At 32.5% G+C, this 22,254-nt stretch overlaps 3 protein-coding genes across 3 annotated transcripts in view; all 3 read left to right on the top strand.

The window, feature by feature from the left end:
* Positions 1 to 3,345, top strand: LOC125826661 (disease resistance protein RGA2-like). Its single transcript, XM_049506019.1, has 4 exons — positions 1 to 427; positions 833 to 1,746; positions 1,819 to 2,852; positions 2,907 to 3,345. Exons 1-4 carry the CDS (start codon positions 1 to 3, stop codon positions 3,343 to 3,345), a joined length of 2,814 nt encoding a protein of 937 aa, XP_049361976.1.
* Positions 3,346 to 10,478: 7,133 nt separating this feature from the next.
* On the top strand, positions 10,479 to 15,243 carry LOC125826988 (disease resistance protein RGA2-like). The gene is made up of 3 exons (XM_049506343.1): positions 10,479 to 10,628; positions 11,586 to 12,037; positions 12,616 to 15,243. Exons 2-3 carry the CDS (start codon positions 11,611 to 11,613, stop codon positions 15,081 to 15,083), a joined length of 2,895 nt encoding a protein of 964 aa, XP_049362300.1. The 5' UTR covers positions 10,479 to 10,628; positions 11,586 to 11,610; the 3' UTR covers positions 15,084 to 15,243.
* A 5,336-nt stretch (positions 15,244 to 20,579) lies between these two features.
* The window catches only part of LOC125826992 (putative disease resistance protein RGA1), a 3,889-nt gene continuing 2,214 nt past the window's right edge, over positions 20,580 to 22,254 (top strand). Inside the window, exons 1-2 of the mRNA XM_049506348.1 lie at positions 20,580 to 21,027; positions 21,956 to 22,254. The exon at positions 21,956 to 22,254 is cut by the window's right edge and continues 842 nt beyond it. Of these exons, the coding sequence (XP_049362305.1) occupies positions 20,601 to 21,027; positions 21,956 to 22,254 (726 nt within the window). The 5' untranslated portion in view covers positions 20,580 to 20,600. The remainder of the gene's footprint in view (positions 21,028 to 21,955) is intronic.

The raw sequence follows: 22,254 nt of genomic DNA, 5'->3' as shown, positions 1-22,254 counted from the left end.
ATGGCTGAAGCTTTCCTTCAAGTTCTGCTAGACAATCTAACTTCTTTCATCCAAGGGGAACTTGGATTGATTCTTGGTTTTAAGGATGAGTTCGAAAAGCTTAAAAGCACGTTTACTACGATCCAAGATGTGCTTGAAGATGCTCAGGAGAAGCAACTGAAGGACAAGCCACTGGAAAATTGGTTGCAGAAACTCAATGTTGCTGCATATGAAGCTGATGACATCTTAGATGAATGTAAAACTGAGGCAGCAAGACTCAAACAGACTAAATATGGGATTTATCATCCAAAGGCAATCGCTTTCCGTTACAAGATTGGGAAAAGGATGAAAGAGATGATGGAGAAACTAGATGCAATTGCTAAGGAAAGAGCGGATTTTCATTTGCGTGAAAAGATTATAGAGAGACAAGCTGCTAGACCAGAAACAGGTATTAATCTTAAATATTTTTTTAGACACATTAGTATTACAACAATTGAATTAGTTTATATTCATTATTTGGCAAATATTGAGAACATGAGTCCAAAAAATTTTCGCTAATCTAACAAGAGGTGGATCCAGATTAAGACTCGTAATTCTACAACTTCCATCTAATTTATTGAGTTCAAAATCTATTATTTGTATTTATTGTTCTTAACATATATATATATATATATATATATATATACACACACACACACATGGTGTAAGTCAAAAGATATGGGCTCAGATAAATCCATAGCTTACTCATAGGATATGTCCCAAAGTCTAATACAAAAAAATCATCTCTGCTTTTTGCTGACTCCTATGGAGCTTGAGTATAACAATTTTCTCGTGTGGACATTGGTTGGAACAGGTTTTGTTTTAACTGAACCACAAGTTTATGGAAGGGACAAAGAGGAAGATGAGATAGTGAAAATCCTGATAAACAATGTTAGTAATGCCCAAGAGCTTTCAGTCCTCCCAATAGTTGGTATGGGGGGACTAGGAAAGACGACTCTTGCCCAAATGATCTTCAATGATCAGAGAGTTACTGAGCATTTCAAACTAAAGATTTGGGTTTGTGTCTCAGATGATTTTGAGGAGAACAGGTTGATTAAGGCAATTGTCGAATCTATTGAAGGAAAGTCACTACTTGGTGACATGGACTTGGCTCCACTTCAAAAGAAGCTACAGGATTTGTTGAATGGAAATAGATACTTTCTCATTTTGGATGATGTTTGGAATGAAGATCAACATAAGTGGGATAATTTAAAAGCAGTCTTAAAGGTTGGAGCACGAGGTGCTTCTGTTCTGGTCACTACTCGTCTTGAAAGGGTTGGATCAATTATGGGAACTTTGCAACCATATAAATTGTCAAATCTGTCTCAAGAAGATTGTTGCTCGTTGTTTATGCAACGTGCATTTGGACAGCAAGAAGAAATGAATCCTAACCTTGTGGCTATCGGAAAGGAGATTGTGAAAAAAAGTGGTGGTGTGCCTCTAGCAGCCAAAACTCTTGGAGGTCTTTTGCGCTTCGAGAGAAAAGAAAGAGAATGGGAACATTTAAGGGATAGTGAAATTTGGAATTTGCCTCAAGATGAAAGTTCTATTATGCCTGCCCTGAAGCTTAGTTACCATCACCTTCCACTTGATTTGAGACAATGCTTTACATATTGTGCAGTATTTCCAAAGGATACAGTAATGGAAATAGAGAAACTAATATCTCTCTGGATGGCCCACGGTTTTCTTTTATCGAACGGAAAGGTGTTAGAGGATGTGGGTAATGAAGTATGGAACAAATTATGCTTGAGGTCTTTCTTCCAAGAGATTCAAGTTAAAAATGGTAAAACTTATTTCAAGATGCATGATCTCATCCATGATTTGGCTACATCTTTGTTTTTGGCAAGAGCATCAAGCAGCAATATCCGTGAAATAAATGTAAATAAGTACTCACATATGATGTCCATTGGTTTTGCTAAAGTGGAGTCTTCCTACTCTCATTTGCTCGTGGAGAACTTTGTCTCGTTGAGGGTGCTTAATCTGAGTAGAATAGAACTCAATCAGTTACCGTCTTCCATTGGAGATCTAGTACATTTAAGATACCTGGACCTCTCTTTCAATAGAGAAATGTGTAGTCTTCCAAAGCAGTTATGCAAGCTTCAAAATCTGCAGACTCTAGATCTACGGTATTGCAACTCACTTTCTTGTTTGCCAAAAGAAACAAGTAAACTTGGTAGTCTCCGAAATCTTTTACTTGATAGTTGCTCTAAATTGACTTGTATGCCACCAAGGATAGGATCTTTGACATGCCTTAAGACTCTAAGTCACTTTGTTGTGGGAGGGAAGAAAGGTGGTCAACTTGGGGAACTAGGAAACCTGAATCTGTATGGCTCAATTGAAATCAGACATCTTGAGAGAGTGAAGAATGATAAGGATGCAAAAGAAGCCAATTTATCTGCAAAAGAGAATCTGCAATCTTTAATCATAAATTGGGATTGGTTTGAACCACGTAGGTATGAATCAGAAGAAGTTGAAGTGCTTGAAGCCCTCAAACCACACCCCAATCTGACTTCTTTAACAATCAGCGGCTTCAAAGGATTCCGTTTCCCTGAGTGGATGAATCACTCAGTTTTGAGAAATGTTGTCTCCATTACAATTAAGGATTGCACAAACTGCTCATGCTTACCACCCTTTGGTGAGCTGTCTTGTCTAGAAAGTCTGCAGTTGTGGAATGGGTGTGTGGAGTATGTTGATGTTGATGTTGATTCTGGGAGGTTTCCATCCTTGAGGAAACTTGTTATACTGGACTTTAGTAATCTAAAAGGATTGCTGAAAAAGGAAGGAGAAAAGCAATTCCCTGTGCTTGAAGAGATGAAAATTTACAGGTGCCCTGTGTTTGTTATTCCGACCCTCCCTTCATTGAAAGTTTATTTGACAGATGCCTCAAGTTTGAGGTCCACATCTAATCTTAGTGCTCTTACTTCCCTCAACATAGGCCATAACAATGAAGCTACTTCACTCCCAGAAGAGATGTTCAAAAGCCTAGCAAATCTCAAATACTTGAGAATCTCTTTCTTTACGAATCTCAAAGAGCTGCCTACCAGCCTGGCTTGTCTCAATGCTTTGGAGAGTCTGCAAATTGTACATTGTAACGCACTAGAGAGTCTCCCAGAGGAAGGGGTGGAAGGTTTAACTTCACTCACCGAGTTATTTGTTACATCCTGTAAGATGCTAAAATGTTTACCGGAGGGATTGCAGCACCTAACAGCCCTCACAACTTTAACAATTAGGAGATGTCCAACACTGGCCAAGCGGTGTGAGAAGGGAATAGGAGAAGACTGGCACAAAATTGCTCACATTCCCTATCTGCATATTCATAACTATTAGTATTTATAATTGTTTCTTTGTTTGTGAATCTTTTTGGTTCCTGCCATTGGATGTAATTGTTTGTAGGGTTGTTTGTTTGTGAGTCTCTCTCTCATTGGATGTAATTTTCTTTTTGAAACAAATCAATAATCTATTTGTATTATCCGCTTTGAGAATGTATTAGTTATTTGTAAATTGTCAGTCTCTCTGGTTCCTGTCATTGGATGTAATTTTCTGATTTTTCTTTTGAAAACAAATCAACCATTTCTAAGATCCATTTGTGTTAATGTTGTAATTATTGGCTAACATTAATGTTGAATTTCTTTTCAGATCCTTGTACAACCTTATAGCTAATGAGAAGTTCGTTTCCTTTTTCATAAACAACAAAGGTGCCTCAGAGTAACAATTTAAGCTATGTTGATAATGACATTGTTATATTCAGCAATGGTAAAATCAAATTTGTCAAATTAGCAAATATGATGTATGTGTAGGGACTCCACATAGGACACATGCATTATTTGTTCAATTTTATGCAAGTTTAAGTGCCACTTGCAGAGGCTAATCCAGAATTTGAGAATTGCGGGTGGCACTACATTTAATATAAACTTAGTGATGGACATCGAATTTGGGCATACATTCATCCAGTTCGATCCATTTTGAGTTGATTTACGAATTTTTTGGTACGTAAATAAAAATACGATTATCTAACCATAATGAGTTTTATACTATTCAAAATTCTATTGCAAAAATTAAATGAGAAAAATATAAACAAGAAAAACTAAAACTTTTGAAATAGGCAATTACACCCTCTTTTTTTTTTTTTAGATCGAAATCTGGCCAAGCATTTTTACTGATGAATGTAAATAAGAGTTACAAAACTCATTTGGGCCTAGTGCCCAACTCAAATAAACACAACAAAGAGAAAAAAAATAAAAAATGGGAGAGAGCACAAGTGTAGTAGCATAGTCATGTCAATCATTATTTTTTTAATTGACATGTCAAATTCAAATATGACAAATAAAATGTATAGAAAAAGTATAAATAGAAAATTGAGATGTAATATTTGATGAACCAAGTTTTCAACTTACCTTGCAGACTTATTCAAAATTCAGCCTTCTAAACACTGTTTTGAAAAGTTTTCAAAATGCTTTTTTTTAAGTAAAAACTCAATGTTGCTTGATATGTTTGAGCCTATGAGGCATGAAGATTCGAGACGTCTAAGGAGTGAGTATTGTTTCGACTCGTTGAAAATAGTATAAGGAGGGTATATACAAATTTGAAATCGTTTTGGTGGAGATTTAAATTGGATTCGATTTGAAGCAGGGACGATGCTAATAAGTTTGAAAAAAAAAAAAGGCACGTGCCTTTGGCTTCCAAATGTGAAAAGTCCCATTTTAATTTTATCAATAATATACTATAGTTTTATTTTTAAAAAGTGAGCTTTTCATATAAAGGAAAAAATTAATAGAAGAAGTTTGACACATTTGGCGTACTATATATGAATCAAGAAAGATTTAAAGGAATTTTTGTTTCATTTTTCAAAAGCATTTACTCAAAGGAATGGGAAAGGAAGCACAAAGTTGACAACTAGAAATATTGTGTGTTTTGAGACTCAGGGGTCGTTTGGTTTGAAAATGAGTTATGATGGGATAAGTTATGTTGGGATAAGTTATGTTGGGATTAGTTATGATGGGATAAGTTGTGTTGGAATTATTTTTTATTGAGTGTTTGGTTTGTTGTATTCAAAATAATAAATTTTAAGAACAATTTATTTGTTTACAAAAATGCCCTTCATTAATGTAAAAAGTGATATAACAAAAGGGTTGAAAGAGACATTTTTATCATTTACCTATTTTATCCCGGGATAAGTTATCTCGGGATTACTATACCACCCAAGGAGAGGGATAACTTATCCCGGTACTAATTATTAATCCTGGGATAAGTTATCCCGAACTTGCCAACCAAACAACAAAATAAGCAGTACTATAATTTAATCCCGGGACTATTTGGTATTATCCCTCATACCAAACGAGCCCTCAATATGTTATCATCACCGTCCACTTGATTTGAGGCAATGCTTTGCTTTCTATGTGATTGATAAAATGAAAAGAAAAATCGCATCAATCACTGGATGGCACACAATTTTCTTTTATTATATAAGTGAATAATGAAGTATACTTGAAATCTATAAATTATAGGAACCACATATTATAAGTACTAAATAACATCCTATTCCTTCTAGTTTTCTATTTACCAAAAATCCCCTAAAAATGTTGTTTGCGGGATACATAGCGTTGTGGACGGGATATATAAGGTTTGATACATTCCAGATAATAGTTGTTGCGTTTCAGAAGGAAATAATAACGTAGATTTGATTTAATAACTATAAATCCCATAATTCACGCCTAACAGATTGTAAACCTTCAATTCCATTACGTAACTGATTGATAAATTCAAATTTCAAATTAGAGCTCCTTCAACTAACCAAATTTATTGTGGTAAAGTGGATCTACATTCTAAGAACTTGAAAAAAACAGCTTTAGATGATGAATATCACAATTTTGTTATGGCATTCTGGAATTTGGGTAAGCGATGTTAATTACGAAGGTTACAAGGTTGATGGAATTGTCGTTGGAGAATCAATTTCATTTATGAATCTGAAAGCGTTGATTTTAGCAGAGTTGGAGATTGACGGTGTTAGAAAAGATATTATAGCTAATGAGAAGTTCGTTTCCTTTTTCATAAACAACAAAGGTGCCTCAGAGTAACAATTTAAGCTATGTTGATAATGACATTGTTATATTCAGCAATGGTAAAATCAAATTTGTCAAATTAGCAAATATGATGTATGTGTAGGGACTCCACATAGGACACATGCATTATTTGTTCAATTTTATGCAAGTTTAAGTCACTTGCAGAGGCTAATCCAGAATTTGAGAATTGCGGGTGGCACTACATTTAATATAAACTTAGTGATGGACATCGAATTTGGGCATACATTCATCCAGTTCGATCCATTTTGAGTTGATTTACGAATTTTTTGGTACGTAAATAAATATACGATTATCTAACCATAATGAGTTTTACACTATTCAAAATTCTATTGCAAAAATTAAATGAGAAAAACTATAAACAAGAAAAAACTAAAACTTTTGAAATAGGCAATTACACCCTCTTTTTTTTTTTTTAGATCGAAATCTGGCCAAGCATTTTTACTGATGAATGTAAATAAGAGTTACAATACTCATTTGGGCCTAGTGCCCAAATCAAATAAACACAACAAAGAGGAAAAAAAAATAAAAATGGGAGAGAGAGCAAGTGTAGTAACATAGTCATGTCAATCATTATTTTTTTAATTGACATGTCAAATCCAAATATGACAAATAAAATGTATAGAAAAAGTATAAATAGAAAATTGAGATGTAATATTTGATGAACCAAGTTTTCAGCTTACCTTGCAGACTTATTCAAAATTCAGCCTTCTAAACACTGTTTTGAAAAGTTTCAAAATGCTTTTTTTTTAAAGTAAAAACTCAATGTTGCTTGATATGTTTGAGCCTATGAGGCATGAAGATTCGAGACGTCTAAGGAGTGAGTATTGTTTAGACTCGTTGAAAATAGTATAAGGAGGTTATATACAAAATTTGAAATCGTTTTGGTGGAGATTTAAATTGGATTTGAAGCAGGGAAGACACTAATAAGTTTGAAAAAAAAAAAAAGGCACGTGCCTTAGGCTTCCAAATGCGAAAAGTCCCATTTTAATTTTTATTTTATCAATAATATGTTATAGTTTTATTTTAAAAAGTGAGCTTTTCATATAAAGAAAAAAACTAATAGAAGAAGTTTGACACATTTGGCGTACTATATATGAATCAAGAAAGATTTAAAGATTTAATGGTGGAATAATTGAGTTTGTGCTTCTTACTTTCAGCTGTCCATATTTCATTCCAACTAATTTAGATAAATAAACTAACAGATAAAGCTAGAAATCAAAAATAAAAATTATAAAGAAACAAATCTATATCTATCAATATCTATATTTATATACTCCATATAAAGCTAGATCAAAGAAAAGTGATGCGACACTTTTCTTTGACCAAGAATTCCATTTTTTTCTTCTTTTTTTGTTGACAATATTTCTATTTTATTACTATACAAAAATGAATGTGTCAATTATTACTCTATTTATTCATATTCTTTAATATAAAAACTTAATTGTCTTTATTTCCATAACTCTTATGACTTTTGATAATCATAACTCCTAATTCAACACTCCCTCTGTTCCTAATTACTTGTCCACTTTTGAATTGACACATCTATTAAGAAAAAAATTATTGACATAATGAGTTTACCATTTTACCCATATTAGTTATGAAGTGAATGAATTAAAAACTTAAGATTTTCAAAAAGTTCTACTTTTTTCAAATTAATTAATAGAGGGTATAACATGTAATTTTTTTTGTCCTTTCTTGATTTGTCAAAAATGGACAAATAATTAGGGACAACTAAAAAAAAAAAAATAGACAAGTAATTAAGGACAGAGGGAGTAAATTTCAATAAAATCTACTTTTACCGGTATTAAGAAAATAATATCATAGAATAAAGTAATTTAGAAAGTATACCTAAACTGATAATATTAATGAGCAGTCAAAATTTGTTGAAGATTGAGATTTTTCTTAGCAATATTGGTGTGTATTTTACCTAACTTAGTCTTTAACTATGATTAAGAGGATTGATAAATTAATTTAATCTAGATTTTAATATGACAAGTGTCACTTAGAAAATTGAGAAAAGGTGTTATGGAGAGGAATCAAATTCCCTTTGACTGATAAATATGTTGGATTTTATTTGCCCTGATTTTCTTACCATATATAGGTTTTTCTTTTACAAAAAAGTTTTGATATTTGACTAGTCCTTTTCTCGTAGGAAAAAGTTTAGGACTCTATAAATATAGGTTTGTTCCTTCTAACTTAATCAACATTCGCAATGTAGTCCTAGGGTTTTGAGAGTTGCGGTTATGAGGGAGAATTTTGTGTACCTCCTTGTATTCCGAGTGAATTGTTTGAGGTTGTTTCTCTCTATATTTTGTACTCTCATATTTATAGTGGGTTGTTCATCTCCTTTGTGGACGTAGGTCGATTGATCGAAACACGTTAAATCTTTGTGTCTTTTGGTGTGTTTCTCGTTTGTCTTCTTACTCATGGTCTTTCGAGGTTTGCTTTGCTAGCTTTTGCATTACACCTGCTTATTTCGGTCCTAACAAGTGGTATCAGAGTCATGGTTTAATGATGGAGCCAGGCTAGAGATGAGTGTTCATCTTGGTGGGTGTAGTTCTAGCCGCAACCTTTTTGACAATAATGAAGATTTTTGTTGGAGAAATTGTTTCATAGAGGTTCTTTGTGTCGAGACGTAGATTCGATGAAGGAGATTATGGAGAAGAGATATAAGATCCTAAAGATTATGTGAAGAAGGTGGACAAATTTATTTTGTCAAAAATTCAGGCCAAGGGGGAGATTTGTTGGGTTTAACTTGCCCTGATTTTCTTATCATAAATAGGTTTTGATATTTGACTAGTCCTTTTCTTGTAGGAAAAGGTTTAGAACTCTATAAATATAGACTTGTTCCTTCTAACTTAATTAACATTCGCAATGTAGTCCTAGGGTTTTGAGAGTTGCGGTTATGGGGGAGAATTTTGTGTCCCTTCTTGTATTTCAAGTGAATTGGTTGATGTTGTTTCTCTCTATATTTTGTACTCTCATATTTATAGTGGATTTTTCATCTCCTTGGTGGACATAGGTCGATTGATCGAACCACGTTAAATCTTTGTATCTTTTGGTGTGTTTCTCGTTTGTCTTCTTACTCATGGTCTTTTGAGGTTTGCTTTGCTAGCTTTCGCATTACACCTGCTTATTTCAGTCCTAACAAGTGGTATCAGGGTCATGGTTTAATGATGGAGCCAGGCTAGAGATGGGTATTCATCTTGGCCGGTTTAGTTCTAGTCGCAACCTTTTTTACAGTAAGGAAGATTTTTGTTGGAGAAATTGTTTCACAGAGGTTCTCTGTGTCGAGACATAGATTTGATGAAGGAGATTATGGAGAAGAGATGCAAGATCCTAAAGATTATGTGAAGAAGGTGGACAAATTTATTTTGTCAGAAATTCAGGCCAAGGGGGAGATTTGTTGGGTTTTATTTTCCCTGATTTTCTTACCATAAATAGGTTTTCCTTTTAGGAAAAAGTTTTGATATTTGACTAGTACTTTTTTTGTAGGAAAAGGTTTAAGACTCTATAAATATAGGTTTGTTCCTTCTAACTTAATCAACATTCACAATGTAGTCATAGGGTTTTGAGAGTTACGGTTATGTGGGAGAATTTTGTGTACCTTCTTGTATTTCGAGTGAATTGGTTGAGGTTGTTTCTCTCTATATTTTGTACTCTCATATTTATAATGGATTGTTCATCTCCTTTGTGGACATGTAGGTCGATTGACCTAACCACGTTAAATCTTTGTGTCTTTTGGTGTGTTTCTCGTTTGTCTTCTTACTCATGGTCTTTCGAGATTCGCTTTGCTAGATTCCGCATTACACCTAATTATTTTCGATCCTAACAAAATCCTCCCCTTGTTCATATTTGGCGTACTATGTATCAAGAAAGATAAGAATATTTCTTTAGAAAGATTACCCAAAATAAAAGAGATGCCAAAAAAAATGTTTGAAAAACAGTTTTAAAAGTTTGTAAGTATTACACCTCCATCAACTTAAGCTTTGTGCTTCTTACTTTCAGTTGTCCGTAAAATCCACTTATGCTCCGTAAGTGATTCGTCGGGACTTGACTGGTTGATAGTGCTTCACTAAAATGACCATAACTTCTTGATATGAATTCGTAATGAATAACAGTTGGATGGTTGACAAGGACTTTAATTTGATAGATTATGATCCACGTAATTCTTCATAGTCTAAGAGAAATGCTTGTTTAAAAAAAAAGAATGAAAAAAACAAAAGAGAAAAGAGCCTCTTTAGGTAAGTATGATTGCAAAAAAAAAAAGACAGGAATAATAGTGGCAGAGTGACAGATAGAAAAGATAAAAAAACACTTTTTTTTTTGGAAACTTTTTATAGACATAGTTGAAAGATTACCCCACCATAAAAGAGATGCCAAAAAAATGTTTTAAATCAAAACCAACAGTTAGTTATTGGATTGAAGAAACAAAATGTGTATAATTGAGTTTGTGCTTCTTACTTTCAGCTGTCCATATTTCATTCCAAAATCTTACTTTAGATTCATTGCTTACTCACAACAATTCTAGTAATTTTAAGTTCAATATATATATATCATATATTATTAAAAGTGGGAAGAATCCAAGTCAAAAGTTGAATAACCATTTTACCCCTACACTAAATAAAAAAGTTATAAAAATTAATTAATTAAATATTAAATAATAATATTATAATATTATTATACTAATGCTAATCATCATAACCTGCTTGTTTGTTTTCTCCGTTTTGGTCTTTTGATTTCCTTGGTAATTAAATTCTTTCTCCCATTACCTATAAATGCTTATTGCTATAATAATTATAATAAAGAAGGTTAATGAAGAGTTGTAGTGGTAATTAATTATGAGAGTTATATATCATATTTGTGTAGCAAAGAGGTGCCGGTGGTCATATTTTTTGCAAAAATTCATGATTATTAAGCAAATTTTTTATTTCTCTCTAAATGCATTAGTTGATCACTGATTACTCTCATTATATTTTATTTTTTTCAGGAGAGAAATCTATACAAATTCTAAAACTTCATACGGAGCTTGCATTGATGAAAATGGATGTTGAAAATCTTCATGGAGGTTGAAAGCTATCTATTCACAAAGTTGGCCTTTTAGCAAGCATAGTTAGTAACTAATACATTTTCATGTTTTGAGAAACTTCTCTTTTAATAATTAGTTTTTAGGCAATTGTCGAAGGAATTCAAAGTAGCATTTTCACTAATTTACATACTTTGGGTAAGTGATGAGATGGAAACTCTCTTCTTCCTTTCTTTGTCATTTCACTTAATTATGTTATGTAATTTAATCATCCGAAAAAGTGTTACATTTGTCTTTCTTCCATTTAATTTTTTACCCCTTATTTTGTTAGAGCTTAATTTTTCATGTTTTCGATCATACCTAGCTACCATCTTCCTATCGAGAATCATTTTTTTTATCATAATATTGTATATGTTCAATCAATCTATTTTTTGTATATGATAATCTTTCAATAATATCAGATAATGTTTAGCCTAGTATATATATATGGCTGAAGCTTTCCTTCAAATTCTGCTAGAAAATATCACTTCTTTCATCCAAGGGGAACTTGGATTGCTTCTCGATTTTGAAAATGAGTTTGAAAATATTTCGAGCAGATTTTCTACAATCCAAACCGTGCTTGAAGATGCTCAGGAGAAGCAACTAAAGGACAAGGCAATTAAAAACTGGTTACAGAAACTCAATGCCGCTGCGTATAAAGTTGATGACCTATTGGACGAATGTAAATATGAGGCAGCAAGACTCAAGCAGTCTCGATTAGGGCGTTATCATCCAAGGACTATTGCTTTCCGTCACAAGATTGGGAAAAGGATAAAAGAGATGATGGAGAAACTAGATGCAATTGCTAAGGAAAGAACGGATTTTCATTTGCATGAAAAGATTATAGAAAGACAAGTTGCTAGACCGGAAACAGGTGCTCATCTTAAATTAGTATTACAACAAATTTGTCTATATTCATTTTTTTGGCAATTATCAAATTCATGTGTGTGTTTGGGGTGAGGGAAAGTTTCAAAGATTTTCCCTAAATGTTAGTCTCAAGTGTCTTAACTCTTCACTAACTTTGATGATTGATATATAGCTTATTTTCTAAAAGTTCTTAAGATTGTAGAAGAACTTTACTCCTATCAACATCAACTGTAGACATTTTTTGCAGAAGGATGAACTCTTCCTTCAAATTTTTTGTCTACTAACGGAAAGGATGATAAAAACGCATCTTAACAACTTTTTGGTCAATCAACAAGTTGGTGTCTAGCCTAACCGCCCACCATTCATGGTGGTTTTAATTAAAAAAAAAACTCAGTTATTTAGACCACGAAAAAATTGTGAATTCAATACAGACTTAATGATTGCTCTAGCATTTTTCACTTTACCAAGTGGTAACTCAACATGATTTTCTCATGTTTCCTGCTCCTCAAACTCATCCATATCTCTTTAAGGTGTGCAAATATCTTGAATGTAACAATATTCTCGTGTGGACATTGCTTGGACCAGGTTCTGTTTTAACTGAACCACAAGTTTATGGAAGGGACAAAGAGGAAGATGAGATAGTGAAAATCCTGATAAACAATGTTAGTAATGCCCAAGAGCTTTCAGTCCTCCCAATACTTGGTATGGGGGGACTAGGAAAGACAACTCTTGCCCAAATGGTCTTCAATGATCAGAGAGTAACTGACCATTTCCATCCCAAAATATGGATTTGTGTCTCAGATGATTTTGATGAGAAGAGATTGATAAAGACAATTATAGGTAATATTGAAAGAAGTTCTCTTGATGTCGAGGACTTGGCTTCATTTCAGAAGAAGCTTCAGGAGTTGTTGAATGGAAAAAGATACTTGCTTGTCTTAGATGATGTTTGGAATGAAGATCAAGATAAGTGGGATAATTTAAGAGCAGTGTTGAAGGTTGGAGCAAGTGGTGCTTCTGTTCTAACTACTACTCGTCTTGAAAAGGTTGGATCAATTATGGGAACTTTGCAACCATATGAATTGTCAAATCTGTCTCAAGAAGACTGTTGGTTGTTGTTCATACAACGTGCATTTAGACATCAAGAAGAAATAAGTCCTAACTTTGTGGCTATCGGAAAGGAGATTGTGAAAAAAAGTGGTGGTGTGCCTCTAGCAGCCAAGACTCTTGGAGGTCTTTTGCGCTTCAAGAGAGAAGAAAGAGAATGGGAACATGTGAGAGATAGCGAGATTTGGAATTTACCTCAAGATGAAAGGTCTATTATGCCTGCCCTAAGGCTTAGTTATCATCATCTTCCACTTGATTTGAGACAATGCTTTGTGTATTGTGCAGTTTTCCTAAAGGACACTGAAATGGAAAAAGAAAAGCTAATCTCTCTCTGGATGGCTCACGGTTTTCTTTTATCAAAAGGAAACATGGAGCTAGAGGATGTGGGCAATGAAGTATGGAAAGAATTATGCTTGAGGTCTCTTTTCCAAGATATTGAAGTTAAAGATGGTAAAACTTATTTCAAGATGCATGATCTCATCCATGATTTGGCTACATCTCTGTTTTCAGCAAGCGCATCAAGCAGCAATATCCGCGAAATAAATGTAAAAGGTTACCCACATAGGATGATGTCCATTGGTTTCGCTGAACTGGTGTCTTTTTACTCTCCTTCTCTCTGGCAAAAGTTTGTCTCATTAAGAGTGCTTAATCTAGGTTACTCAAAATTTAAGAAGTTACCATCTTCCATTGGAGATCTAGTACATTTAAGATACTTGAACCTCTCTAGCAATAACATATGTAGTTTTCCAAAGCAGTTATGCAAGCTTCAAAATCTGCAAACTCTTGATCTACAATATTGCACCAGAATTTATCGTTTGCCAAAAGAAACAAGTAAACTTGGTAGTCTCCGAACTCTTTTTCTTGATGGTTGCAATAAATTGACTTGTATGCCACCAAGGATAGGATCTTTGACATGCCTTAAGACTCTAGATTGCTTTGTTGTTGGAAAGAAGAAAGGTTATCAACTTGGTGAACTAGGAAGCCTAAATCTCTATGGCTCAATTAAAATCTCGCATCTTGAGAGAGTGAAGAATGATAAGGACGCAAAAGAAGCCAATTTATCTGCAAAAGGGAATCTGCATTCTTTAATCATGAGTTGGGACAGCGGACCACATAGATATGAATCAGAAGATGTTAAAGTGCTTGAAGCCCTCAAACCACACCCCAATTTGACTTCTTTAACAATCAATGGCTTCAGAGGATTCCGTCTCCCAGAGTGGATGAATCACTCAGTATTGAAAAATATTGTCTCTATTGTAATTACCGACTGCAGAAACTGCTCGTGCTTACCACCCTTTGGTGATCTGCCTTGTCTAGAAAGTCTAGAGTTACAATATGGGTGTGTGGAGTATGTTGATGTTGATGTTGATTCTGGATTCCCCAGAAGAATAAGGTTTCCATCCCTGAGAAAACTTTGTATAACATATTTTGGTAATCTGAAAGGATTGGTGAAAAAGGAAGGAGGAGAGCAATTCCCTGTGCTTGAAGAGATGGAGATTCGCTATTGCCCTATTCTGACCCTTTCTTCTAATCTTAGGGCTCTTACTTCCCTCAACATTAGCGATAATGAAGAAGATACTTCATTACCAGAAGAGATGTTCAATAGCCTTGCAAATCTCAAATACTTGAATATCTCTGACTTCAATAATCTCAAAGAGCTGCCTACCAGCCTGGCTAGTCTCAATGCTTTGAAGAGTCTCCAATTTGAATTTTGTGACGCACTAGAGAGTCTCCCAGAGGAAGGGGTGAAAGGTTTAACTTCACTCACCGAGTTATTTGTTACATCCTGTAAGATGCTAAAATGTTTACCGGAGGGATTGCAGCACCTAACAGCCCTCACAACTTTAACAATTAGGAGATGTCCAACACTGGCCAAGCGGTGTGAGGAGGGAATAGGAGAAGACTGGCACAAAATTGCACACATTCCTAATGTGGAAATATATTCCTAAGTATTATTTGTAATTGTTTCTTTGTTTGCGAGTCTTTTTGGTTCCTGCCATTGTGATTGTATGTAATTTTTTCTACGGTTGTTTCTTTGTGAGTCTCTCTCTCATTGGATGTAATTTTCTTTTGGAAACAAATCAACAATCTATTTGTATTATACGCTTTGAGAATCTATTACTTATTTGTAATTGTTTCTTTCTTTGTAAATTATGAGTATCTTATTGTATGTAATTTTCTGATTTTATTTTGAAAACAAATCAATGATTTGTAAGATCCATCTGTATTATACTCCTCCGTTTCATTTTATGTGACACTTTATTAATAGGCATAATACATATATTGGACCCTAAACTTGGCTTCAAATTTTAACTTTGACCTCCAACTTTCATAGTGCACAAATAGGCACTTTAACTTGTATAAAATAGAACAAATAGACACACATGTCCTACATGGCATCCTACATGTCATTTTTTGTCCTACGTGGTGTCCTACGTGTATTGTGCCATGTAGGACTCGTGTGTTTACTTGTTCTACTTTATACAAGTTAAAGTGCCTATTTGTGCACTATGAAAGTTGGAGGTCAAAGTTAAAATTTGAAGCCAAGTTTAGGATCCAATATATGTATTATCCCTTATTAATAAGTTGTGACTTTTCTAAAGAATTGCGACTTTTTCAAAGGGTTGTGACTTCTACGAAAAGTCATGACTTTTCAGATAAGACACAAAAAAACATTTGTTCATATTACCCTTTTTTGACTTTAAATAGAGGGGTTTCCTCTCAATTTTCCACCACAATTTCTTTTAATCTTCTACTCTTCTTCTTCTTGCACTTTAAAATTTTGTCTGTGATTTATTGTCGTTGAGTGAGTTCGAAGTTTTGTGGAATATGAGGTACCACTATTCTGATGAAGTAAGTCGATCTAGCCTAAGAGGGTATATTTCATAACCTCAAGTACTTGATCAGGAAAATAATTTTGATGATATAATAATTATTTTTTCGCTTAATATATACATTAGTATGTAATGTTCCAATATACAAAGTTAACATGATATAGTCTAAATTCATTTGTTTTTGTTAACAATTTCTCTTGTGATGTAGATATATGCTTATGAATATCTTTTTCCAAAATTTAGAGAATTCTCACGATTTATTTTTGATGCTCAAGAGTCAAGACAAAATAATGACTTTATTTATCAATGTTACTTGTGTGATTTAGACTCTCAAGAAGTTTGCTTCAAAATAGTTATTACAATATAAACATTGCCCTTTTGTTTACTTATTTACTATTTCTTAATATTTCAGTATTTTGGACGAAGAAAAGTTCATATGACTTGTAATAACGCCAATTGAAGTTTGTATTAGTTTAATTTTTATTATTTATTTAATAGCTAATTTTATGAGATAAATATTTTCATTAATGCAAATATATATTTTTATTTGGGTAGGTAGTTGTATTTAAATTAAAGTATTATATATGCCACAAATGTATTATCAAGTTAACAAGATCTTTTAACTTCAAAATATATTATTTTAAAATGTTCCGGGTTCTTTTCTTTTTTAAAAAGGGTAAGAAGTGAAAAAGCTGTGTAAGAAGGAAATAGGAGAAGACTGGCACAAAATTGCACACATTCCTAATGTGGAAATATATTCCTAAGTATTATTTGTAATTGTTTCTTTGTTTGTGAGTCTTTTTGGTTCCTGCCATTGTGATTGTATGTAATTTTTTTCTACGGTTGTTTCTTTGTGAGTCTCTCTCTCATTGGATGTTATTTTCTTTTGGAAACAAATCAACAATCTATTTGTATTATACGCTTTGAGAATCTATTACTTATTTGTAATTGTTTCTTTGTTTGTAAATTGTGAGTATCTTATTGTATGTAATTTTCTGATTTTATTTTGAAAACAAATCAATGATTTGTAAGATCCATCTGTATTATATTCCCTCCGTCTCATTTTATGCGACACTTTTTAGATTTCGAGATTCAAACAAGTCTATTTTTTACCGTAAATTTTTCATAGATCTTTTAAACATTTTGAATTATCAATTATTGTGACTTTAGTACTTTTACGTAGTTTACAAATATATAAAATTTATTTTAAAAAATTGAAGATTCCATGCGCAAATTCCCGGTCAAACTTAAATTATTTAACTCTCGAAAAATAAAAAGTGTCACATAAATTGAGACGTACTTGTTAATGTTGTAATTTATTGGCGAACAATAATGTTGTTGATTATCACTTTCTGAATAAATGTTGTGTCACGTGGAAAAAACACCAAATAGAACTATTCATGTTTTTTTTAGTATATATAAACATGACATTTAACTTGATTTTCGTGGACAGACATGATTTTAACTCTGAATGCGCATAAATAGACACTTAAACTTGTATAAAATTGAACAAATTTTATAAAATCATACAATATGACACTGAAAGTAATTGATACCGATTACAGTCGTTGTTGCTTTTCGATTCTCTGTCATTCTCCAGGTAATTGATTTTATTTGATTCTCCCTCTCTTTTTGGTTCTGGTTGATTGACATGCTTGCTAATTGGGTGTCTGTTGTAATATTGCATATCCAAACAAATATTGTGTTATGAAGTTAAATATACGTTTACTTTTGAGTGTTGTTTCATGTTTTTAATATAAATTATTAAAATTTAGGTGAAATTTACTTTCTAGTTAAATTGGTCAAAGTTGAAAGATTTTCAAGTGAAAAAGCTTTTAATAATTTGACTTTTATGCTATATAATTTAAAGTTGAACGGCTTTTTAATAAAAAAATATATGATAATTTTTATAATACAATGGCTTTTATCTATCTATAGATAGGTATATTACCTTAAAAACATGAACTCCTAACTTGAATGTTAAATTATTATAATATTCCTAACTTAGGTTGTGATTTTTCCGATGAGTTGTGACTTTTTTCAAAAGGGTTAAGTCCTTTTTCGATGAGTTGTGACTTTTTCAAAGGATTGTGATTTTTCAATGTGTTGTGACTTTTCCAAGGAGTTGTGTCTTTTTTAAAGAGTTGTGACTTTTTCAATAAGTTGTGACTTTTTCAAAGGGTCGTGACTTCTCAAAAAAGTCATGACTTTTCAAATAAGACACAAAAAATATTTGTTTATATTACCCTTTGTTGACTTTAAATAGAGGGGCTTCCTCTCAATTTTCCACCACAATTTTTTTAAATCTTCTACTCTTCTTCTTCTTTTTGCACTTTAAAAAAAATTCTGTGATTTATTGTCGTTGAGTGAGTTCGAAGTTTAGCGGAATATGAGGTACCACTATTCTGATGAAGTAAGTCGATCTATCCTAAGAGGGTATATTTCATGACCTCAAGTACCTGATCAGGAAAATATTTTTGATGATATAATAATTATTGTTTCGCTTAATATATATATTAGTATGTAATGTTCCAATATACGAAGTTAACATGATATAGTCTAAATTCATTTGTTTTTGTTAACAATTTCTCTTGTGATGTAGATATATGCTTCTGAATATCTTTTTCCAAAATTTAGAGAATTCTCACGATTTGTTTTTTGATGCTCAAGAGTCAAGACAAAAGAATGACTTTATTTATCAATGTTACTTATGTGATTTAGACTCTCAAGAAATTTGCTTCAAAATAGTTATTACAATATAAACATTGCCCTTTTGTTTTACTTATTTACTATTTCTTAATATTTCAGTATTTTGGACGAAGAAAAGTTTATATGACTTGTAATAACGCCAGTTGAAGTTTGTATTAGTTTAATTTTTAGTATTTATTTAATAGCTAATTTTATGAGATAAATATTTTCATTAATGCAAATATATATTTATATTTGGGTAGGTAGTTGTATTTAAATTAAAGTATTATATATGTCACAAATATATTATCAAGTTAACAAGATCTTTTAACTTCAAAATATATTATTTTAAAATATTCCGGGTTCTTTTCTTTTTTTTAAAAAAAACTCACAACAAATGTGAAAATATGTGAATATATAAAATGCAGTTGTTCTCTTCACATGTTCATATGACATCTAAACAATTTGACATGGAGTACACATGCAAAGCACATCTGGGTAGATGACAAGAAAAATACAAAACAAATAATGTTTATAAGGTAATATTAGTGAGATAAGACTAACTACATGATTGAACATCATCAATTGAAATAAATATATACATCTTCATATTGTTGTCATCCATATTGAACATTCACAAAAGAATCTGCAATATTATTTTTTGCTAAGCTTATTATTCAAATCTTCACTTAAATAAGCAACTATTTACTCTAACATATATTTTTGGAATTGGTAATCGTGCAATGCACGTGTCAAAAAAACTAGTATGATGAAAAAAGAGAGAAATTAGATGACAACAATATCCAAAAATAATCTTAAAGAATTATGATTTATATATAATAAAATTAATTTTAAAATTTGATGAAAATATAGAGAGAAGAAGAAGATGATGAAGTGAAATGATGTGGTGGTGGGTCCATGGGGACATAATAAAAAACAATTCTCTTAAATAATCCTTTCATAACTAATGATAAAAAAAAATTATTTTATTTTACAAATTGCAGATAGAGAAAGAGGAAATGGGGCGGTAATTACAATGTAGGGAATCGAAACTTATCAACAAGTTGGGAGTTCAAGTAATCAACCAATTGCGCTACTAAGAGCCCTCTAACTAATGATAATTGTGATTCATTTAGCATAAAAAGTTTCGTTGCACTTACTTTTAAAGTTTTGAAAACACTACTTTCTCTATTCTATATTAATTAAATCTGTGAGGCAATGCAGATTAATTAAGAAACACATTTAAAGACATAATTTAAATTATACTTTTTCACTATTATTTTTTGTGAAATCATAAATATAACTTTATAAATAGTGTAATTTATCTCCTAGAAGCAAATTTCACTAAAGAAAAGGGCAAATATATATAAAAAAAACTAAATGTTCATTTTGAATTTTGTACGAACCATGAAAAAAATCCGTAGAGGCAAAAGGTTAAATCATTTTAGCCGCCAATGACTTGTTTCAGCTTTAATTAATTAGGAAAGAGGAAACTGCCAATGAGGGGAGTAGTTGTTGCCGACGAAAAAAGATAATACTTGCTCGGTTCTATTTTTATTTTTATTTGTCATTTTTAATCTATGACAATTATTTTTTTTATATTTTATCCTTAGTATTAAATAATTTAATAGGGATAGTTTAGTAAAATATTTATATTAATAATTATTTTCTTAATGAATTTGTCAAATCAAATAATGACAAATAAAAATGAACGGAGAAAATAGAAAACAAAACAAAAGAACAAGTTGACAACTTGAGAGATTAAAAAAAGGACCAAAACGCCTTGGATTTTGAGATTCCATATGTGAAATTTCCATGAAATAATTGAAATTATATTATTACAAGTCAAGCTTTCTATTTCATTCCAACTAGCCCATCTTGGCTTCAAAATTACACATTCATTCATAGTCACAGATCTAATATTCTTAATAGTGATTTCCACATATGGCTGAAGCTTTCATTCAAGTTCTGCTAGACAATCTCACTTCTGTCCTCAAAGGAGAACTTGTATTGCTTTTCGGTTTTCAAGATGAGTTCCAAAGGCTTTCAAGCATCTTCTCTACAATCCAAGCTGTCCTTGAAGATGCTCAGGAGAAGCAACTCAACGACAAGCCACTAGAAAATTGGTTGCAAAAACTCAATGCTGCTACATATGAAGTCGATGACATCTTGGATGAATATAAAACTGAGGCCACAAGATTCTTGCAGTCTGAATATGGCCGTTATCATCCAAAGGCAATCCCTTTCCGTCACAAGGTTGGGAAAAGGATGGACCAAGTGATGAAAAAACTGAATGCAATTGCTGAGGAAAGAAAGAATTTCCATTTGCAAGAAAAGATTATAGAGAGACAAGCTGCTACACGGGAAACAGGTACTCATCTTAAATTAGTAGTATTACAACTTAGTTTATATTCATTCATTTGTTTTGGGCAATGATCAAATTATGTAAAGGTCAAATATACTCATGTACTATTGGAAATAGTTTAAATATACCTCTAGTTATACTTTCAGTGCAAACATACTCCTCCCATATAGAAGACTACATCCGTTTTGCTTTTCTTAACGAAGCAGCTCAGAGAAAAGAGGTTTTCTTCTGTTCTGTTTCTCTATGGGCTGCATTGGGGTCTTAATCCAATAAGAAACAATAAACATAACAGGCATATTTAACAAATTAATATTACGTTCTCGATGACGGTGGTCTTTCTAGACATGAACTGAGTGTAAATTTTGGTAAATTTTGTCTCAAGGAAGAAAAAGAAATGATTAGGCTGGATTTCTTTCAGAGTGGAATATAGGGGGATAAAGTTGGAGCATAGAGTTCCATCGTTTATTTCTTACATAAAAGTAACAAGTTCAACAAAATGATATCAAGGTACTTTAATGGAAAATTATCAGACACGTCTAAACTACAAAAATGGAATAGAAACTTAAATCATCCTCTAACAAAGCTACCAAATTTAAATCATGATACAGAGAAGCAACCAAAAACATTATGGGTGAATTATTTGATTTGATGCTTGTCACATGTCTTCCCGTCAAGATTAAAGGAAAAATTGCGCCGAAGTATAAAGGGTGCAGTATATTTGGACTAATAGTATAACGACAAGTATATTTGATCATTTTATGTATCAAATTCATGTGGTTTTTGGGGAGAAGGGAAGTTTCAAAGTTTTCAACCTGCTCCTCATCTCATCCATATCTCTTTATTGTGCAAAACCCTTTTCTATTTAACTATTTTCTGCCGACTCCTAATGAGCTTGAATGTAACAATATTCTCATCTGGACATTGCTTGCACCAGGTTCTGTGTTAACTGAACCACAAGTTTATGGAAGGGACAAAGAAAATGATGAGATAGTGAAAATCCTAATAAACAATGCTAGTGATGCCCAAAAACTCAGAGTCCTCCCAATACTTGGTATGGGGGGACTAGGAAAGACAACTCTTTCCCAAATGGTCTTCAATGATCAGAGAGTAACTGAACATTTCTATCCCAAACTGTGGATTTGTGTCTCCAATGATTTTGATGAGAAGAGGTTGATAAAGGCAATAGTAGAATCTATTGAAGGGAAGTCACTCAGTGACATGGACTTGGCTCCA

This window comes from Solanum verrucosum, unplaced genomic scaffold (assembly GCF_900185275.1).
Source record: "Solanum verrucosum unplaced genomic scaffold, falcon-dt-bn FXZP01000060.1, whole genome shotgun sequence".
NCBI classification, from domain to species: Eukaryota; Viridiplantae; Streptophyta; class Magnoliopsida; order Solanales; family Solanaceae; genus Solanum; species Solanum verrucosum.
This window is presented reverse-complemented; position numbering and strand designations above follow the sequence as displayed.